The following is a 21,485-nucleotide window of genomic DNA, read 5'->3' as shown; positions in this document are numbered from 1 at the left end:
CCTACAGAGTGTGAATAGTTTTAAAGAGACTCTGTTTCCGGGTCGAGCTGATTTTACGCAGCGGAAGGTCTCTTTACCTCCCACTTTTACCCTTGGGGTAAGATAAGTCTCACTCTCACACGAGTTGGTGATGTAGCTAAAGGGTCTGTATCTCCTCCCTCGACTTCCACGTGCCTCCCTCCCACCAATTATTGGGCGCCAACAAGCGGGTCCTTCCACCTAAGCACAAATCTTCAACTCATCGCTGTCCTCCAATCACAGCGGCCCGCCCTCGGGGACTACTTTGCAATCGGCGAAGAGCGCAGGAAGAAGGGCGTGATCGAACCTCTGACCTCGGGAAGTGTAGTTCAACACTTGAAGAAAATGCGTTGAAGAATGCGCCATAATCCGGCTGCATAAACTACAGTTCCCAGAGGGCGCTGCGGTTGGGAGACGAACATTTTCTTTCTAAGAGCGTTCGCCCTCACCAAGTCAATTCCGCAGTAGAGGTGACCCGATTCCCTGAGGCTCATTTTACAGGTGCTGGAATTGTTCGCGCACTTCTTAATCATGGTGAGTGTTAGCCCCTGGATCCTGCTTACCCTCGACCTAAGCGCCCCAGTGTGGGGTTTCTTGCATTTGAAGGATTTGTGGGGCGGGGGGCGGCTGTGCAAAGCACTGTCTTTCGAGCCCTTTGGAAAAACCCGACTCATCTTTTGGGGACTGTCGCAGTGACCTAGTAATTGGGAAGGGGTTGGTTTCCACCTGGGGAGCTCTTACAAGGGCTCCGGAGAAATTTGTCCTTGGAGAGGTTTGATCTCAGTCCTGCTGCGTAGCGTGGGTGCAAAATAACCTGCAGGTTTTCTCCAAAGCACGGTACAGGGTTTGATAAGGATGATAACGTTTGACTGGGGAGGCGGGGGTGTTGGTCCTAACTTTTTTTTTTTTTTTTAATCGAGTGAACAGTATTTTTAAGGGCTTTTGTCACAAACCCCTTGAAAGCAGAAGGCCCTTAGTTGTAGATTGTGTTTACCAGGTACTTCAGATTACGATCGACATTTTCGAGAGCCGTGTTTCCGCCATATCTGATTTCATAAAATGTTATTTAAAACCTGTTCATTGATGTCCTTTTGTAATGACAGAACGTGTTGCAGTGGTGGCATCACTAGCCAAATAACTAGTGCAGATGTTCTTTGTTGGTTTGTAGGTTATGAATTCTAGAGCCACTACTCAGTGTTACACAATGTAACCATCTTGTGAAGGTCAGGATACCTAGATCATCACATCTTGTCTCTCCTGAAAGGGGGGGAGGCTGGTGAGGGAACTCTGACGTATAAATAATCTGCATGGTGTTTGAAGGTGACATTTGACATCAGACAAATTTCTCTAGTACTTTTATTTATAGTTGAAGTTATTCTTCCCCGTTATCCCAAAATACTGAGATAGGTGGGGATTATGGGGAAATATTTGAATGAATTGGAAAATTTCCAGAACCTGGAAAGACATATTTTTAAGGCAAGGGTATCACTGCCTCCTCCACCTTTATAAGGGGCCAGTGGGGACAGCTACTAATTCTCAGTCAATGTTAAACCTCAGTTTCCTACTTAAAATTTAAATGATGATTTCAGTGGTCTCTCACTTAAGAAGCTTATCAAGAATGCAGAGGTAACAGAGAACCTGAGACTTCATAATTTTGGAACTGGATGGGACCTTTAAAGATTATTTTGATGGGGGCGCCTGGGTGGCTCAGTGGGTTGGGCCGCTGCCTTCGGCTCAGGTCATGATCTGAGGGTCCTGGGATCGAGCCCCGCATCCGGCTCTCTGCTCAGCGGGGGGCCTGCTTCCTCCTCTCTCTCTGCCTGCATGTGATCTCTCTCTGTCAGATAAATAAATAAAAAATCTTTAAAAAAAAGATTATTTTGATGAATTTCCCCCTACTTCATATCTTAAAATTGACTTTATTGAAACCCAAAGAGAATGATTTACTCAAGGTCATACAGCAGTTTGCTCCCAAGAGCCTTACACTCTTTCTGTCATACCATATTGTACAATACAGACAATTACCAAGTCATTTTGAAATTTTATTTTCCGTAGCTGAGGTTCTGGAGGAACATAAAAATTCATATTGCAAATACAAACTAAAGTATTTTATCAGCATTTATATTACCTGATAGCTTTATTCCCTGCAATTCATTATATTGGAATTCTAGAATTAGAAGGGAATTTGGAAATTATTTACTCTAATTTTAAAAGTTAGCCCAGTGACCTTAAATGATTTTACCAAGGTCACAGGGAGAATCCTGGGCCCCCATTATTTTGTTGTTTTGCAACATAGTAGATAAAGACAGGTCTCACTCATGGAAGGTCACTCGGGCACCAGATAACACAGATGTCCCTAAGAAAGAACACTCCTGTCAGTTTACTGAAACTGACAGCCCTCTCAGGTGACTCAGAATCTCCTTTCCTCCTCAGGAGACCATGTGAACAATCACTGAGTTTAAAAAGAGTCCTCTTTTGTAAGCTGTTCAAAGCAGTTTTTTGTGTTTTTTTTTTTTTTTTAAAGAGGAAATAGGGAAGGACCTCAGGGATTAACTGTATGAAGGAATCTGAATGATAGTTTCTTTTTTATATTACAGAAATATATGTAAATGATAAAGTAAAAAAAGGAATACGTGGGGTTTTTCTGTAGAATAACAGAAAGAACACTTATATTCAAGCTTTACAACTGAAACTTGAGTACATGCGCAAGGCAGTCTGAATCTGCAGGAAGGTCCTTAGAGCCCTGCCAAGAGCAGAGACATTCCTCCTTTGGATCTTGGCAGACTGCCCAGATATCTAAGCAAAGAATAGTAACTTGTCTTCACACTGTAACATTGTAGAAAGTCAGCAGCAATCTCCCACCCTCCTGCCATTCTACTGCAATGTTGCAAAGAGCAAAAAGAACCAAATAGGCACATCCTTTCCGATTTCATAATCAAACATTCAGGCATTTACTAGGCTTCATCCTACTTTTAGTAAGATAGAATTACCTATCTGTGAAAATAACTTGTTCATAGACCTAGAAGAAGGAAACTGCTGAGATGGAATTAGCAGCTCTTCATTAGCTGGCCACAAGCACTTCACTGAGGACTGTGATACTGGGAGCACATTTTTTTTTAGCAGCTAAACCTAAGATTGACTACATTATTGTGTTCTAACCATCTACCTGTAATCTTTACAGATTGTGATACTCACTTTCCCCCTTATTTCTTATCTTGGCTTGCTTTACGTTGAAGTAGCATGTTTTATTAATTCAGCAAATACTTGTGAACACTGTAATGGAGCACAAATTTGAGGCAAAGGCAGACTTCCCTCACAGCAAGGCTGTGGTGGTTCACAGTCTAGTAGAGAGTAACAGACATATAAGTAGAACACCACAGGGTAGAAGAATCCTTAGAGGAAAATTCTGTGGTGACAGAGATCTATAATTCTAGTATTGGCAACATACTGTTCTTAATGCTTTTTATGTTAACTTTCAATCTGCACAACTACCTTATTTGTTAGGTACCTGCTATCATTGTCTCCATTTTACTGTGGGGAAACTGAATGCAGAGGTTAAGTAACTTGTCAAAAGCACACAGCTGATGAGTTGTAAAGTCAGGATTTGAACCCAGAACATCCAGCTCTGGAGGCTATCTCTCTATTATACTCTGCCACCTCTCTAGACCCCTGTTTTAGGAAATTGGGTTATCCTCTTGTTTCCTGCATATAGTTCACTAATGGATTATCTGGCCTGAAATAGTACCAGGTACATAATAGAGATCCAGTAGTGTATTGTTTAATGAATGAAGTAAGATAACAGTTTATCAATTGATTAATAAAACTATATCATTAGAACTAGGACATAATTTTCCTAACTATAGATGGAATTATTCTGATCACTAAGTTTCCAACCCTCTCAATGCAAATATATATGAATAAATTACCTTAACCAGTTTTTTAGAGCATGTTAGGTTTGCTTCCAAACAACTCTTTTACATTTCCAAGTTTGGGGTAGTGATTTTACAAGATCCAGCCATTCCTTCATCAAGTATTTGAGCTCCAATTATGTGGCAGGCATTGTTGTAGGCAGTTGGAATACAGTAGTAAATAAAACAGACAAAGCCCCTGTCATTAAGGAGCTTGCATTCTAAAGAGAAATTCTTTAGAATTTAGAAATTAGAATTTAAAAATTTAGAATTCAGAAATTCTTCCTCTATTCCCTTTTTCTCATCTACTCCAAGGGAAGAGGGGAAAATGACAGAATTAAAAACATGTAAAGGCCATATGATAAAAAAAAATAACCATACATGATAACTTTAGCATTCCTTATAAACCTGACATCTGTTTGGAAACATAAGACTGTCTTGAAAAAAAAAAAAAAAAAGGGTAATTTGGGGAATTACCGTATTTTGTCTTTTTAGGGGTATGAAGGCCTAGGGGAAAAGTTGGAAAAGAAAATGGGGAAGAGACTCAGAAGTTCAGGGAGTAAACTCTGTAGTTTTCTCCTTTTTTGCACTCACATCCTGGTCACACATCTGTGAGGAAAAAATATACATAGTCTGCTACATACAGATTCATTTCTCTACAGCAGTTGACACTTCTTTCCTTAGAGTTTTTTCCTTTGATTTCTCTGGGTGTCAAATTGCTAAATACTTCTGACCTTCAGAGGTTAGGATTGGAAGGTCATAGCACATAGTCTCCTTCCATCCCAAAGACATGACTCACCTGGAAAAGGAAATTCTAAATATAAAGAAATCAAAGACTTCTGCCCCATTCATTTCAGTGGCCCACTTCTTTCATGCAGGTAACAATAGAGGTGACTCAGTGAAAGTCCATTTACACAGTATTGTCAAGGAAGGGAACAGTCCACCTTGATCAGATTTGTACATCTAATGTATCCACTAAGTTTCCAAACATTTTTTTTTTTTAAGATTTTATTTATTTGTCAGAGAGAGAGCAAGAGTGAGCACAGGCAGATAGAATGGCAGGCAGAGGCAGAGGGAGAAGCAGGCTCCCCGCTGAGCAAGGAGCCCGATGCGGGACTCGATCCCAGGACGCCGGGATCATGACCTGAGCGGAAGGCAGCCGCTCAACAAAGTGAGCCACCCAGGCGTCCCGTTTCCGAACATTTTTGTTCAGCTCTTTTTAATATAAATATTTCTGTCTTTTTAATTATCTGAGCTTCTTTTTTTTTAGTGACTCAGGATCATCATTTTGAATATTAGTTATTATTTGTGTCCATATGTCTGTATTTTGTTCAGGGTCTGTTGAGGTCTATAAGGCAACTTCTGTTACAACTATTATGCTCTTTGTACTTCCCCTCTTTTAAAATTACTTTTCCTTTGGAATCAGGTTGTCAAATGTCACTGTATTGTGATAATAGTTATTTAACGGTAAAATTTATAATAATCCAGTATTCACTTGCTTATCTTTCTCTTTAAATAAAGAATAAAGACTTATTTTTCCTCCTTCAGGTAGTCAAGTCGAATCATGATTAGTAGTTTTATTAAAACTTCTGACTCATTGTAAGTGGAAAATTTTGACCACTGTCACTCGTCCTCTTTCTGGTGTGAGGGATTCTATTCTAGCAGATGGGGAGTGGGGGGATTTGCATAAGAGGATTTATGAGGTTCTAGTTGCTGCCAGAGTTTGTATCACCATATAAGGCACATCAACTCTTTTGGGCCTATTTCAGTGGCAAAATAGCCTTAAAGAGATGGATAAGACTTTGTAAGTAACTCCAGGATAACAGTGAGAGTTAAGTAATACTGCATAAATATCTAGCCAAAGGACACATGTTCCAGAAGTTGCTCAGCTGATTTGTGCATGCTGTATTTACTGGGACAAGCCTGGAATAAGTTTATCTTCCACTAAGCCAAATGTGAAGAGACTTTAAAATTTTACATAAACTTCTGAAGTATGGGGTTGTCTTATTAGAGAGAAAATCCTGAATGTCTTTAGGGCAAAATAGCATTTTTAAATAAGATGTTAATTAATGGGTCTCTTTCATTACAGTCTGAACCAATCAGAGTCCTTGTGACTGGAGCAGCTGGCCAAATTGCATATTCCCTGCTGTACAGTATTGGAAATGGATCTGTCTTTGGTAAAGACCAGGTAGGGGAACTCTCTATGAACTGCAAGTCAAAATAAGAATATTGTCAATAAACCCTGTATTTAGTTTCAAAGAAATATTTTAATGACAAAAGGGATGGGTTATCCCAATAATTATACGGGGCACACTGCTATAAATGTAAGCTGGTATCTAAATATGTACCCCTCCAGCCATTGAAAATGCTTTGCGTAGTAACTATTCTGCATACTTTATTTAGTTGACTTGGTTCAGCCAGCAGATAATGGTCTCTGGAAGATTTTCACTAGTAACAGTAACTATTAGGGAGAGTCATGTGGGAGAGAAAGTTGCTGAATTAGCACTAACTTAATGATAAATGGACTTTAGACCCAAAATAGTCAGAAGGCAGATCTGTTTTCCAGTTTAAAGAGACACCCCCTATTCTTTTTTTTTTAAGTATAATGACACCCCCTTTTCTTCTTATTCCACTAAAATCCTTTCTAAAGTGTGCATTTATACCTTCTCTTCACCCATAGATAGCAGGTTCATCCCTCATGTCAGATAATATTTAGGTTTCCGTGAACTAAAATTTACAAGAGGACTTTTTTGTGACTAAATGATATAACCTACACTGACAGATGTTGTCCTTACTATTTATTTGGCAGCCAATAATTCTTGTGCTGTTGGATATCACACCCATGATGGGTGTCCTAGATGGTGTCCTAATGGAACTGCAAGACTGTGCCCTTCCCCTCCTGAAAGGTGAGTTGAGGGGGTGGAGGATAAAAGGATTTTATAGTATTTTATGTCTTTCAAAAAACAGGTTTAGATTTTTAACTAGCCTCTCAATTAGAAACTATTTCAAAAAAGTGTTTTTTGTTGTTTTTTGAGCTACAACTATTTGGTAAGATGTATACCAAGAATAAGTAAGGGTAAAAGCAAGAAGTAACCAATGTCAGTTAAGAGACTATGCTTTTTTCCAACATGCTTATAATTTACCTTACTAATTAAGCATAATATTGCACAAGGGTTATACACTTGAGATTGTCTGCATTGTGTTGTTATTTGAAATGTATTTAAAAAGCAGTAGTAATGCCTAAAATACGCAGCTCTAAATGATGTCTTCCAGACTTATACATTACCCAGAGGCTAGAAATTGTTTGGTCCCTCACATGTAGTCCTAACCCACAGCCAGTCATCAGATTGAGATACAGTATAAATTGCTCTAATCATATGCTGCATAGTTTGAAAAAGCCCATGAGAGTTCTGCAAAGAGCCGTTAGGAATCATTGAAATATTACACAAATGTAAGATAGAAGTCTTAAATTTGATTGACGGCTTCATTCAAATGTTAGGTCAACTTGTAAATTAATTTGAATATTTTTCTTTAGGTATCCCTTCATTACTATCATTTTTTTTTTGTAAGGATTAATTAATAATGCTCTCCCAAGTTTGCACAGAGCAAAATATATACACATCCAATGGAAATCATGCTCAGAGGGGTGCCTGGGTGACACAGTGGGTCAAGTGTCCACCTCTTCTTGGTTTCAACTTGCGTCATGGTCTGGAGTTCTGCATCGAGTTCCACCCTCAACAGGAGTCTCTCAATCTTTCCCTCTCCCTCTATCCTACCCCCACATATTGCATGTTTGTGGATCTCACTTTCTCTCTTTCTCTCTAAGATAATAGGTGAATAAACAAAAAAAAAAAAAAAATGCTCAGAATTCATATGTCCATTCAATAAACAATTACAAAGGGGTACTCTCTTGTCTAAATCATTTGGTTGCATAGTTATATAAGAGAGAGCATTGCCCTGCCAAGCTATTCTGCTGGCTCCCTTTCCTCATGCTCTCTTTCTTTTTTTAAACTGAAGTATAGTTGACACACAACTCACCCTCTATTTCCGAATCAGCTTTATTGCATTGTCACATTTTTATTCCTTTCTCTGCTGAGTTCTTTTGCTCTCTAATGGGTCCAGGTTACAGTCAGCTTGTCCTTAGTCAGCTGAATATGACAGGGAGTATAGAGTCTGCAAATAAGTATGCATGGCTGGGAAGAAGATTCCCCTCACTAACTGGTGTTTCTTTGTATACCTATTGGGGGCTCTACAGCAGCCTTACTGTAACACAGTTTGACTCCCCTAAAAACTTACCAATGACAATGCTGAATCCTGGTTGGCTTAGTCCATTTGGGCTACTATAACAAAATACGATAGACTGAGTTGCTTATAAACCACAAAAATTTAATTTTCATAGTTCTTGAAGTTGGGAAATCAAGATTAAGGCATATTCACATTCTGGTGAGAGGCCATTTCCTGGTTCCATCTTCTTCCTGTGTCCTCAAGGCAGAAGGGGTGAAGAATCTCTCTGAGACCTCTTATAGAAGGCCATTAATCCCATTCATGAGCGATCTACCTTTATAACGTAATCATCTTCCACAGGCCCTGCCTTTTAATACCATCACATTGGGGATTAGGTTTCAGCCTGAATTTTGTGAGGGACAGAAACATTCAGTCTATAGTACTGATCATGGCCTTTTTAATACTGTCAGTAAAGGGGAGTGATGATGTATGTTCTTTAATCAAAGAGTAAGTAGTATATGTTTACTGGACTAGCACAGGGAATAGTGGTTGACCTCTTGACCAGCCTGGGCTGGAATTACAGGTTCACTGCTTTTTGATGGCAAATAAACCTCCTTAAACCTCTTTGTCTTCATAAAATACTAAGATTAAATTTGATACAACAAAATTTGTAGTGTTGTTCCTGGCATGAAGCTCCTCAATAAACATTATTTTGAATCTGTGATTGATATCTTAGATCTTAAGGTAATCACAACTTAAAGGTTAGGTAAATTAATTTCTCCTTCATGTTATCTTTGGTAATTGGTTTGAATAACAAGTGTTGCACAGAGTTGAAAGTTATATTATGTTTTGCATCATACCTGATCATAGAACAAAAGCTGTAGAGTTTTCAATCTTGAAATGATTACTGAAATAGGAAAAGCAAAATTAATTTACATTTTATTATGTTTGTTGATTATATAACTTTTCCTTTCTTAGGCCCCTAAAACTTTTATCATTGTGCTATGTAAAGTAAACATTTGCTACAAAGTGAAAGAATTACTGGGGAGGTTCAGTGTGAAAAAGAAAACCTCAGACTTTGGTGTTTCATTAGCTCTACATATTTATTGCCCTGTTCACAGATGTCATTGCAACAGATAAAGAAGATGTTGCCTTCAAAGACCTGGATGTGGCCATTCTTGTGGGCTCCATGCCAAGAAGGGATGGCATGGAGAGGAAAGATTTACTTAAAGCAAATGTGAAAATCTTCAAATGCCAGGGTGCAGCCTTGGAGAAGTATGCCAAGAAGTCAGTTAAGGTGACCAATATAGTATTTTATGGGGTTTCTATTATCAGCATATGAAATTTTTTCTTTTAGCATTTAAGTAAAGACAAAATTATTTGCTTTCTCCCCCCATTACTTTTCTGCAGTGGTCAGTAAATACAGATAGTGTTTTACTTGATAAGCTCTCCTTTTCTGAGTTTTTTTTTTTATTATGTAGAAATCTTTATTTAGAGGTTCTCCAAAATATTTTGTCCATTACTGTGATACGGAAATTTACTGTTAATTTACAGACCTATAGAGAAGGCACAGAACCTTCTGGTGCCTTTTTGATGCATGGGAATATTTGTTCAGATGTTTGGATTTGTGTGTATGATGGTAGGGAGAGATGGCTGTAAGCTGTGTTCTCAGCATTGAGATGGTGACTTCTGAAATGCTCAGATTTTTCTTAATCCAGAGAAATTTGATATATTTGTCTTTTGAGGAGTTGGTTGGTATTACTTCCTCTTCTCTTTGTGTGCAAGCTACTTTAGTTTCTGAATTTGCCTTACTTAATATTACAATAAGGCCTCCTTTTACCAAATAAGTAAACAAAAAGGCTTGTTGGTTAGAGGTTTTACTGATTTTGTTAGACTTGTTCTTCCCAGTCCTGACTTTAAACAAAGGTAAAAGAAAATGTTTAAGATTTTAAAGTTGCTAGTTACGATGTTCTATTATAATATTTTATACATACCTGAATTTTTGCTTTCTGTAGAATTCATCTTAAATAGCGTACCTTTATTTTCTGTGATCACTAACAGAAAATAGTAGAAATGAGTAGAAATTCATGGGTCTCTTAATAAAAAATGACAGCATTGTTTGGACTGATCCAGGCTGCTTAGAGCTGTGCTGCTTGCACTATAATCACCCCTCAGCTAAGTGTCCTTTTTGGAAAAATATTTACTGACACTGGAGTACTTAGGGGCATTAGAGTATCAGATCTTTAGCTTGTTCTCCAATGGGCCAGGAAGACTAAGGGTACTGTGTGTGTGTGTGTGTGTGTGTGTGTGTGTAGAGGGAGAGAAATGGAAAAAATTAGGAAATCTGGGTAAAGAGGATGTGGGAGATAGTCTTTGTAATAAGCTCACAGCTTTTCAGTAAGTTTGACATTATTTCCCAGTAAGTTTATAGTTTTATTAAAGAATCTAAAACTTAAAAGGTTAAGTACATGTGGACATCTTCCTATACTGTATCATAATATAGTATATCCTGTACACTTCCCCAGTTAAAAAAAAAAAAGTAGCCTGAAGTGCTTTCTGCTAAGGATTGATTCAAAAGGTATAGAGGAGATAGGATTTGGTAATCTGTATTCTAGCAAACCCCAGTTAATTCTTAGGATTAGGCAAGATTTAAAAATTCCTTTAATTAATAAAAAGAAATCATTGTCCTAAAGTTAAACTGCTCAAGTAGAATTTCTTTCTTGGACTAGTTTTATAAGAAGGAAAATTTTATGAATGAATTGTTCTCTCAGAGCCTTTGATTGCATGTTTGTGTGTCGTGTGTGGTAAAGAGATATATGCTCTGTCTCTGTTCTGGCACAAAACAAAATGGATAGACATGTACCTTTGGTCTTGAATGCTGCCACCTGGAAAGCAACTTGTATACGTGTTGGTTGCTTTATTAAAGAAAGACATGTTTTCAGTAATCACACCAGACACCAGCAGTGGAGTGGAAATACTATGGAAACTATAGTGGTAACTATACTTAGCTCGTACAAACTTGATACAAAGGCTACATGTTGCACATTTATCAGTCATATTCTAAGATAGTTTAGTTCATCAGTATATGATGTGTAACTTCACTGTGCCTCCCATATATCCTAGGTTATCGTGGTGGGGAACCCAGCCAATACCAACTGCCTGACTGCCGCCAAGTCGGCACCGTCCATTCCCAAGGAGAACTTCAGTTGCTTGACTCGTCTGGATCACAACCGAGCTAAAGCTCAGGTAGAAAAACACCTTTTAAAATCTTGAATGTTCATCTTTAAAACCTTTTTCTCACACTTTTGAAGTAGCTAAAGCTTACTTTTTTGTTTTTGTTTAGTAGGAAGCTATTCTTTTTTTTTTTTTTTTAAGATTTTTATTTATTTACTTGACAGAGATCACAAGTAGGCAGAGAGAGAGGGGGAAGCAGGCTCCCCGCTGAGCAGAGAGTCCAATGCGGGGCTCGATCCCAGGACCCTGGGATCATAACCCAAGCCGAAGGCAGAGGCTTAATCCACTGAGCCACCCAAGCGCCCCCAAGTAGGAAGCTATTCTAATTTGTTAGGGAGTCTTTGCATCTAGACTCTTAGGGAGGCTGAACTTGTACTTAACTTTCTTAACTATAGTTCATTTGCTAACTATGCCAAAATACTGTTCCTAATGTCCTTACTATAGGGGTTAAAAAAACCAGTTATTAGGGGCGCCTGGGTAGCTCAGTCATTTTAAGTCTCCAACTCTTGATTTTAGCTCAGGTCTTGATCTCATCAGGGTCATGAGTTTAGATCCTCCCTGGGGCTCCATGCTGGGCATAGAGCCTACCTTAAAAAAATCGGTTATTAGTATAATTAACAGGACAATACATAGTTTATTTTTGCCAGATATATAGAACATTATAAAAAAGATTTGAGCTTTTTGTGTTTTGTGTGGTTCTGCTTCCTTTTTCCCTATAGCTAACCCATCAGATTCAGATTTTTTAATGTTTAATTTTATATTTAATATTTTTATATCTTTTTAATATTCTACATGTTTCCATAAAACGTTCTACTTTGAACTATTTAGAAACTAAATTTTGATTGTTCTCAAGTTTCCTTACCCCTTGGAGTTTCAGATAAATGTGCCAAGGGGTCAGTGACCAGTAGCTCTTCGAAAAATGAGGCGCCACCTCTGATCATTTGTGCTGGTTTCCTAGGCTTTCTCGGGTCTAGATGATCCCAGTGCCCTTCAAAGCCGTAACAGAGTTCTAGTTTCTTGGACATAACCTCTTTCCTTTTTCCCTAGCAACTTTCTGGCTGTATCTCCTCATCCACAGGTCATCACTGTTAGATAGGTCTATGAATTCAGTCCTTTTTCTTCTAAAGAAGACAGTTTTGTTTAGTTTGAAGAAAACATTTTATCAAAAGATGGTGTGAGGTCTAAGTTGAAAAACCACCGCTTTAAACTGAGAATTGATCATCTTCCAGCTTTGGAGTTACCCAGTAACAGAGAAAAGAATTGACATTTGTTAAGCCTCTACCCTAAGCTGAATGCTCTGTGTGTAACTTATCATTTCATTCTTTTAATACCTATATGAGATATGTCATTATCTCTGTTTTATACACAGAAACCTGAATCCCAGAATGGTCTGGGATCATAGTCATATAGCTAGTAAATGATGAAGCCAGCTAGATTTGCTGGACTCCCAGATCCTTAGGTGTGTTCTTACGTAAAGAGATTATGTGGCCTAAGTCCACTTACTGGCTCTGTGACCTTGAGGAATTGTATTCAAAGTATAAAATGGGATAATAATTCTACCTCAAAGGGAGGTTATGTGGATTAAATGAAATATGATCTATGTTAAGTTCTTTTATGGTACCTGTCACATAATAAAACTCAATAAAGATTGGCTGTATTTAGTAGTAATGATTTTTATTAGCAGTGTTAATTTCTTTTTTTTAAGACTATTTATTTGACAGAGATCACAAGTAGGCAGAGAGGCAGTCAGAGAGAGAGAGGAAAAAGCAGGCTCCCCACTGAGCAGAGAGCCCGATGCGGGGCTTGATCCCAGGACCCTGAGCTGAAGGCAGAGGCTTTAACCTACTGAGCCACCCAGGCACCCCAGCAGTGTTAATTATTAAGAGGCCTATAACTAAGAGTTGAGAAGAACCACACCTCATATATCTCCTTGAAAATTCCATTAATTTAGAAGGTCATTAGATAATCTGTTAGGTTGCAGATATTTCCTGTGGGGTTTTAGGCTGTGAACTGGGTCTTTTTCCTTACTTTTTAGCTAAAGTTGGGGGGTGGGGGTAGAAAGAATGGGAGTTCATTTGAATAAGTGGAGGCAGAAGATTGTGTACTACAAAACAGTCATGAAGGAAAAGATGGTTTTAGGTGGTACATTTGTAGGTTCTAGATGGCCAGATGGTAACTTACTTGCAACAAGGGAAAAGAGGTAAAATGACTCCACTGAAAAACTTGGTTTTTACTGTTTCAACTGAGGCATTGGTGGAGGCAGGCACTGGAAAATTCTGCTTCCAGAGGTACTACTAAGTGACACTTTGTCCCAGTGCCCAAAACAGTTCTCCCTGTAGGGGCAAAAGTCTGAGTGAGGAAAGAGAATAGTAGTAGTCTTGTTAGATTTTAACTTTTGGCATATGTTCCAGTATGTCAGTCTGGCATAGTGAGAACTTTTGGCAAGTTTTTGAAAAAGCAGTTTCTTCTTCCTGTAGGAGTTGTTCATCCAGTGAGAAAAATAACAAGCTCAAAGACTTAATTTCTTACATGAATGTTGCTAGCCTTACATAATTCATTTTGGAAATCAGAAGACCTAGCTCCCTAGTGACTGTTCATCACCTGCAGAATTCCCCTGTGTATTTGCAAACCAGAGCTGCATATGAATGCCAACAGGGTATTTTGGCAATAAAACTAATAGCTGGTATGGAGGTACGGAAGAGCAGGAGGAATTACTGGGCTGGAGAATTAGTCCAAAACTGTTTAACAGAGCTACATGTAGGACATGAAAGATCGAAGGGAGCAAGGAAGTGGAATCCTGGATACATGTTAATTTAGACTAGCTCTAACATGAATGAAATTCAGAGACTGCATCTGCAAAGTATTGACTTTGCTCTCCACTCAGAAGTGAATTAGCTCAAGAAAAAATAAAAAGTGGAAGTAGGCAGCAGGACAAAGAAAGTAAGGAGTTTCCTGTAGCTTCATCATACTTTGGAGTAGTTAGGGCTGACATTCAGCAAAATTACAGGTTCTAAGTTCTTGGTAATAGACATCTTGGGTTACTTGCCTCAGGTAAATTTTCCTTTTTCTCTGTGATACTAGCTAAATAGAAGTAAGGGCAGTTCTTCCTAAGTCCTTGAAGGTCATGGCACACACAGAAAATAGTACTTACTGCACAGCACACTCCTGTTCCTGCACCACTAAGCAGATGGGTTGCTGGATTCTCTAGAAACCAACTGTCCAGCTAATTTGTGAGACTAAATGGTAAATAGCCCTAATACTTACAGAACTCTAGATGAAGCAGGCTTTAGCTGAGAAGTGATTTTAAATATCAAAAACAGAATTTTAAGAGAATTAAAATCATTTAACTATTCTAGGATTTAAGAAGTCTCAGCATTAGGGTCATAGTGAAAGTAAACACAATTGGATTCTTACTTGACTGAGTAAATTAGTATAATGATGACTCAAGTCACTGCAAACATTTCAGGTATTGGCCTTTTTCATCAGTATCCTTTTTGTTTGGTTGGTTGCTGTTTTATTTTTACTTTTTATTTTGGTGTAATTATAGACTCAGAAGAAGTTAAATAGTACAGAGAATCCCACGTCCCCATCAACTCACTTCGCCCATCGGTAACATGTTCCATGTCTATAGAGCTTTTTTAAAACTAGGAAATTGACTAAACTACACACAACACTATTAATAGATTCACTCAGATTTCTACAGTTTTTACATTCATTTCTTTCTCTTTAATCACATACGTAGATTACTATAATCACCACAGTGAAGATACAGAACTGTTTGATGACCCATAAGAGAACCTCCTAATGCTGCCTCATTATAGTTACGCACTCCCTCTCCATTCCTAAGCTCTGACAACCATTTATCTGTTCTACATCTAAATTAATTGGGTCATTTTAGAAGGTCACAAAAATAGAATCATGTAGTGAGTAAGAGACCTTTTGAGACTGACTTTTTTCATGCAAAAACAGTGAACTCTGATGCAGCTATTTTTTTCTCCCATTTTTACCATAATATAAAAGAAGGAAAAATCACCCACAACGATACCCTAACACATCAGCTCATAAAATCATAAAAATTTTTTTCTAAAACATACCCTTCTGGTTCATCACAATTCTGCTATCTAAGAACAAATTATGCATACAACTAACCATAATTTCTTTTTGCACATTCCCTTTTTAGGTGAATATCAAAAAACGGATTTTGTCCATTTATATCTTTTTTTTTTTAAATACTTTATTTATATATTGACAGAGAGATCACAAGTAGGCAGAGAGAGGGGGAAAGCAGGCTCCCCACTGAGCAGGAAGCCCGATGCGGGGCTCGATCCCAGGACCCTGAGACCACGACCTGAGCTGAAGGCAGAGGCTCAACCCACTGAGCCACCCAGACGCCCTATTTATATCTTTCAAAACATAATTTTCGAACCTTACCTGTGGATAGTGTACTACACAATATAATTGATAGTCATGTGACTACAAGGCATGCCGGATCTTTTTTTTTTTTTTTTTTTTTAAGATTATTTATTTGACAGAGATCACAAGTAGGCAGAGAGGCAGGCAGAGAAGTGGGGGGAAGCAGGCTCCCTGCTGAGCAGAGAGCCCAATGTGGGACTCAGTCCCTGGACCCTGAGATCATGACCCAAGCCGAACGCAGAGGCTTAACCCACTGAGCCACCCAGGCGCCCCGGCATGCAGAATCTTAAAGTGATTTTTATTTGTTTGCTTTTTACATTTTTTAAATTTATTTTTAAGTAATCTCTATACCCAACATGGGGCTCGAACTCTGAGGTCAAGCGTCACATGCTCCCCCAACTAAGCCAGCCACGTGTCTTCTTAAATGCTTTTTAAACCTATAGCTAGAAACTGTCATATTTGGTATCATTTTAGTATTTTATTTAATTCTTTAAATTCTTTCCTTTGGTTTCCTAATCTGTAAATTGAAGACAACCATATTTTTAGTAATCTGAGCCTCTTTCTACTACAAAATTTCATATTTAAGATCACTTGAAAATTAGCTAATTTAGATATGTGGTATATAAAAAAAATTTTACCTAAATATGGAGAAATTCCCATACTCTAACCTGATTGCTCAGAAGTGCTGAGGAGACATCTCCAAGTAAATACAATAAAACAAAGGTCACATCTATGTATTCTTAAGCTCTTGCTTGGTGTTTTATGTTGGCGTTTTGTGTTTAATAAACCCCCTGTACTGATAAGTTAATCATAAACTGTAGGATGCTCTCTACTCTTAAATATTCTAGCCTGTAATGTTTCAGGTTCACATTTTGTTTATACTGCTAGGCTTTGACGAAATTACCAAGCAATATTTCTTTCTTTTTTTTTTAATACAGATAGATAAAACTTGTGGGTTCTCTTGAAGTTTCAGAGGCCTTAAAGATGTTTGTCATACAGGCACAGTTTGAAATAAAAAGCATTTGTCTTAGTAATGCATTTGTTTTCTGTTTCACTAGATTGCTCTTAAACTTGGTGTGACTTCTGATGATGTAAAGAATGTCATTATCTGGGGAAACCATTCCTCAACTCAGTACCCAGATGTCAGCCACGCCAAGGTGAAACTGCAAGGAAAGGAAGTTGGTGTTTATGACGCTCTGAAAGATGACAGCTGGCTCAAGGGAGAATTCATCACCGTAAGAAAAATCTCTTAACAGCCAAGCATAGAGAACTCTGGAGAGAGACACCACATTGCTGACCCCAACTGTCTCTCCAAGACTGTCTCCAAGTGTCTCTCCATTTGGTGGTGTGGTTCTCAAGGAGAGCAGGCCTTTCACGGTTTTTCTGATGACTACATACAGAGCCAATCATGATCCTATGTGATTTGATCTGCTGTGTGGCAGTCAAGATTGATTGCTAAAGTGGGGAAAAACTAGAGATCCTTCTAGTCCTCCGGTTAATCTTTATAAAGAGATCCATTTCTCTGTGTGGAGTGTAGTAAACTTTCTATATGGATTTGTAGTTTTCTTTTTTCAAAAAGACACACTTATAACTGAAATAGGTTGGTAAGGCCCATGCTGGGTAATTGTATGATTTGGGGAAGGGAATACATTAAACTGTGGCTGCGGTCTCTCACTCCAGGGTTAGTTTGGTAGTGATGAAAATTGTCCTTTCATGATCAAGTAATGCTGTCTCTGCCTGTCCCCAACCAGACTGTGCAGCAGCGTGGTGCTGCTGTCATCAAAGCTCGAAAGCTCTCCAGTGCGATGTCTGCTGCGAAAGCCATCTGTGACCACGTCAGAGACATCTGGTTTGGAACCCCAGAGGTGACGACTCCATGATTTGCACAGGCCACTCTTTGATTTTTGTCCTCTGATGCTGTGATATGAAAAGAACATAACCTTGCAGTTAGGCAGGTTAGGTTTATATCCCAGATCAGCTGCCTATGAGCTGAATAATCGTGGGAAAGTTAATTAACCTTTGGTTTTCTTTTATGTGGCATTTACCTTAGGGTTGTTAAGGATTAGATGAGAGAACTAGAAAACACCTAGCACACCTGGTGGACGTGATTTTTTTTTTTTTTTTTTCTTAAAACTTCTATTGGGCCAGAGCTTCCTCATTTATAAATGAGGATTATGTTTCTCTGGCTTACTTTACAGGGATTAGGAGAGTGGAGTGAGATAATACCCATAAAAGTTACCCTGTCAGGGATGTGCCTGGTGATGCTTCCCTATACAGTATTGAAGTTACACACGTAGTAAGAAAGCATCACCAGGTTTAGTTTTGTTAATTCATTTGTCATTTGGTAGCATAAACTAATCCCTAAGCACCCCAAGAATGTGAAACATTGATTGTCATTTTCAGGGAGAATTTGTGTCCATGGGCATTATCTCTGATGGCAATTCCTATGGTGTTCCTGATGATTTGCTGTACTCCTTCCCTGTTACAATCAAGGTAAAGTATTTTGGGGTTATTTCCTTCTGTCCCATTCTGAGAAAGTAGTTGCATGTTTTTATTAATACTGGTATAATTTAGGAAGTTTTTCCTTTACTAAATTAGACATTTTTCTCAACTTTAAAATTCTGCAAAGCACAACTTCGGGTTACTAAAAGATTGAAATTAATCTAGAAAGCAAGATTCAACTCTTGATATTACACACTTTGTTATTATGACTCTAATACTGGATATCTACCAATAGTACCTTACTTTTATTATAGCCATACTAAAGGCATTAGGTTTTTTTTAATGTTTGCTGATAAAATCCTCTCTTAAAGATTTTTTTCTGGATTCAGTGAGTTTTAAATTTAAGTGTTGAACTTTTATCAGAATTATCTGTTAAGATCTGGATTTTGATTTCTTTAGAATCAGTCTTTAAAAACAGATACTCCTGTAGCTTTAAGTTCAGTCTGAGTTGTTGCTTGCTGGAAGATCAGTTCTAGTTTAATTGTAAATCTTTTATTTGCAATTATTTTCAAACAGAATAAGACCTGGAAAATTGTTGAAGGTCTCACTATTAATGATTTCTCACGTGAGAAGATGGACCTAACAGCAAAGGAACTGGCAGAAGAAAAAGAAACTGCTTTTGAATTTCTTTCTTCTGCCTGACTAGACAATCATTTTGATGTTACTAAAGGCTCTAAAGCTGAAGAATCTAAATGTCGTCTTTGATTCTAGTACCAAATAACAATAATGCTAAACTTAAATTACTTGTGAAAAACACCACATTTGAAAGATTGTATGCTTCTTGGTATAAATTTGTGACAGTTTATCATCATGCTGTTAGTGCCGCATCCTAAATAAAATATATATTCAAATGAAGATGACTCAGACTCTTATTTCCAGCTGACATTTCATTGCTCTTCAAAAAGCAAACTTGCATGTTTCCCAGCTTGGGGTTATTTTTTTTTTTTTTTTTTTTTTTAACTAGAGGAAGGTATTAAAGACAGAAAATGTTAAAAAGTAAAGGTTAATTCTCTTCTATTCAATTTTTTTTTTTTTTTTTAAGAGGGAGCAGGATGAAGGGCAGAAGGAGAGGGAGAGAAACTCAAGAAGCAGGCTCCACGCCTGGTGCAGAGCCCCTCACAGGGCTCGATCTCACAACCCTGAAATCATGACCTGAGCCAAAATCAAGAGTCAGGATCTTAACTGACTGAGCCACCCAGGCACCCCTCTCTTCTATTTAAATAGGATAGGAAAATCGCCTTGATAATGAATCAATCTATTCGAGAATATATTTTTAAACATTACCTACATTAGGCTATTAAATACTCGGTTTTTAAATCTTGACGGTTAGTTCATGCTTTGTGGATAATGTAATTTTAACATTATCTGTTAATTAGGTTGCAGAAATACTGTTACCAGTTTAAAGCCATTTGATGAAATTACAACAATCATTTTTCATGATGGAAGGAAAAGTAATCTTCCCTTGATGTATTACCATATAGCAGATAAGGAATAATTTACATTTCATAACTGGTAAATGCCATAGAAATGTATGTTAGTGGGAATGTTCTCAATCTAAGCTTATAACTAGAAACAGTATTGTTCAAAAAATTAGTCTTTTTTTTCCAAAATTCATCAGGACAGAGACCTCTATCTTTTCATTCTTGTACTTAATTCACTCTACATAATAGACAATATCCTAAATCTCTCAGGGCCTAGTCTAGTGCTCTTCATGGGTACTCAAATACTTAGTTGGATTTGTAACATAAAACTACCCATATCAGGGCACCTGGGTGGCTCAGTTGATAAGCGTGTGCCTTTGGCTCAGGTCATGATCCCAGGGTCCTGGGATGGAACCCCTCATCAGGCTCTCTGCTGGGTGGGCTTTTCCCTCCCTCTCCCACTCCTGCTTGTGTTCCCTCTCTCACTGTGTCTCTGTCAAAATCTTAAAAAAAAAAACAAAAAACTATACCATTTCATATTTCAGATGTAGAAAAAAGAGAAACCAGTGAGTAAAAAGTGGTTTTAGAACTGTTGTTAATCAGATGCATAAAAACAAAATTTCATATGAATCCATTTAGGTTTTATATAAAAGAAGCATGAATGTGTTCCATTTATTAAATTATTCTCTCTCAGTTCCAAACACACCCTTCTATACTTGCTTATGATACTGGGTTGGGACTCTGCAAACATGTCTTTACCAGCTGCTCCTTGAGTTAAAAACCTGCAAAGAAAGGGTACTAGAAGGAGCCCAGCAGGCTGAGGAGGAAGAAGAAACATAGCCATGCTCCTCCTTGTTTGCTTCTTTTATCATTACCTTCACTCCACTTAATAAATAAGCCAGAAAACAAGAAAACAAGTCAAACTTGTCTTTAAAAGAACAATTAATGGGAAGCATGAAGGCAAAAAATTTAATGTACATTTTTTAAATGTCATATGAAGAAAAAATGTACACAAGTTACAAGAGCTAGAACACATGATAGAACTGGAAGACGTATAAATAAAATTAACTCAATAATGTGTCCACATCTATTTTGTCATCCGTTTGTGTGAACTGGCCTATTATTTGATTCTATAAATTAACATCAACAACTTCCCTAAAATCAGGGGTCACATAATCAAATAGTAACAAGGCTTTGGAGAGATCTGGTAGATTACTCGTAGAAACAGTTTCTTACCAACTGCTTCTAAAGCATGACTTTTTGTTTGAATATTCACATTGGGAAGCTGATCACCTCCATATGCCATTTCTTTATGCTATTCACTCTGTCACCTTAACCAAGAGAGCAAAGCATTTTATTGAGTCCTCTCAATGGACTTCCCAGGCACAGGATATTGTGCCCTTAAGAAACATGATAATTTGTGAAAAGCCCAGGCCTTTTGTAAGGATTTTACTAGAACTTTATGAGAACTTGAGGAGATGACATATGGGTGAATTACAAGGCAAAAGACATTACATGTTAATGCAACAAAGCTGGATTCAAAAATTTTCCAGAAAAGGTACAATCTGAATAAACGTTAGGAGAGAACTGGCCTCTGCAGATCATGACCCTGGTAATGTTTACTAACCAAAAGAAAGAGCAACAGCTTTTTTTTTTTTTTTAAGATTTTATTTATTCGTTTGACAGACAGATCACAAGTAGGCAGAGAGGCAGGCAGAGAGAGAAAGGGAAGCACACTGTGACGTGGGCTCGATCCCAGGACCCT

At 37.9% G+C, this 21,485-nt stretch overlaps 1 protein-coding gene across 1 annotated transcript; it reads left to right on the top strand.

Annotated features, from left to right (window-relative positions):
• The first annotated feature begins 363 nt into the window (after positions 1-363).
• Positions 364-19,154, top strand: MDH1 (malate dehydrogenase 1). Its single transcript, XM_032873800.1, has 9 exons — positions 364-552; positions 6,016-6,114; positions 6,736-6,832; positions 9,272-9,447; positions 11,274-11,396; positions 16,856-17,032; positions 17,549-17,662; positions 18,201-18,290; positions 18,816-19,154. Exons 1-9 carry the CDS (start codon positions 550-552, stop codon positions 18,939-18,941), a joined length of 1,005 nt encoding a protein of 334 aa, XP_032729691.1. The 5' UTR covers positions 364-549; the 3' UTR covers positions 18,942-19,154.
• The last annotated feature ends 2,331 nt before the right edge of the window (positions 19,155-21,485 follow it).

The sequence above is a fragment of the Lontra canadensis genome, unplaced genomic scaffold (assembly GCF_010015895.1).
Source record: "Lontra canadensis isolate GAN:19392208 unplaced genomic scaffold, GSC_riverotter_1.0 scaffold50, whole genome shotgun sequence".
Lineage (NCBI taxonomy): Eukaryota > Metazoa > Chordata > Mammalia > Carnivora > Mustelidae > Lontra > Lontra canadensis.
This window is presented reverse-complemented; position numbering and strand designations above follow the sequence as displayed.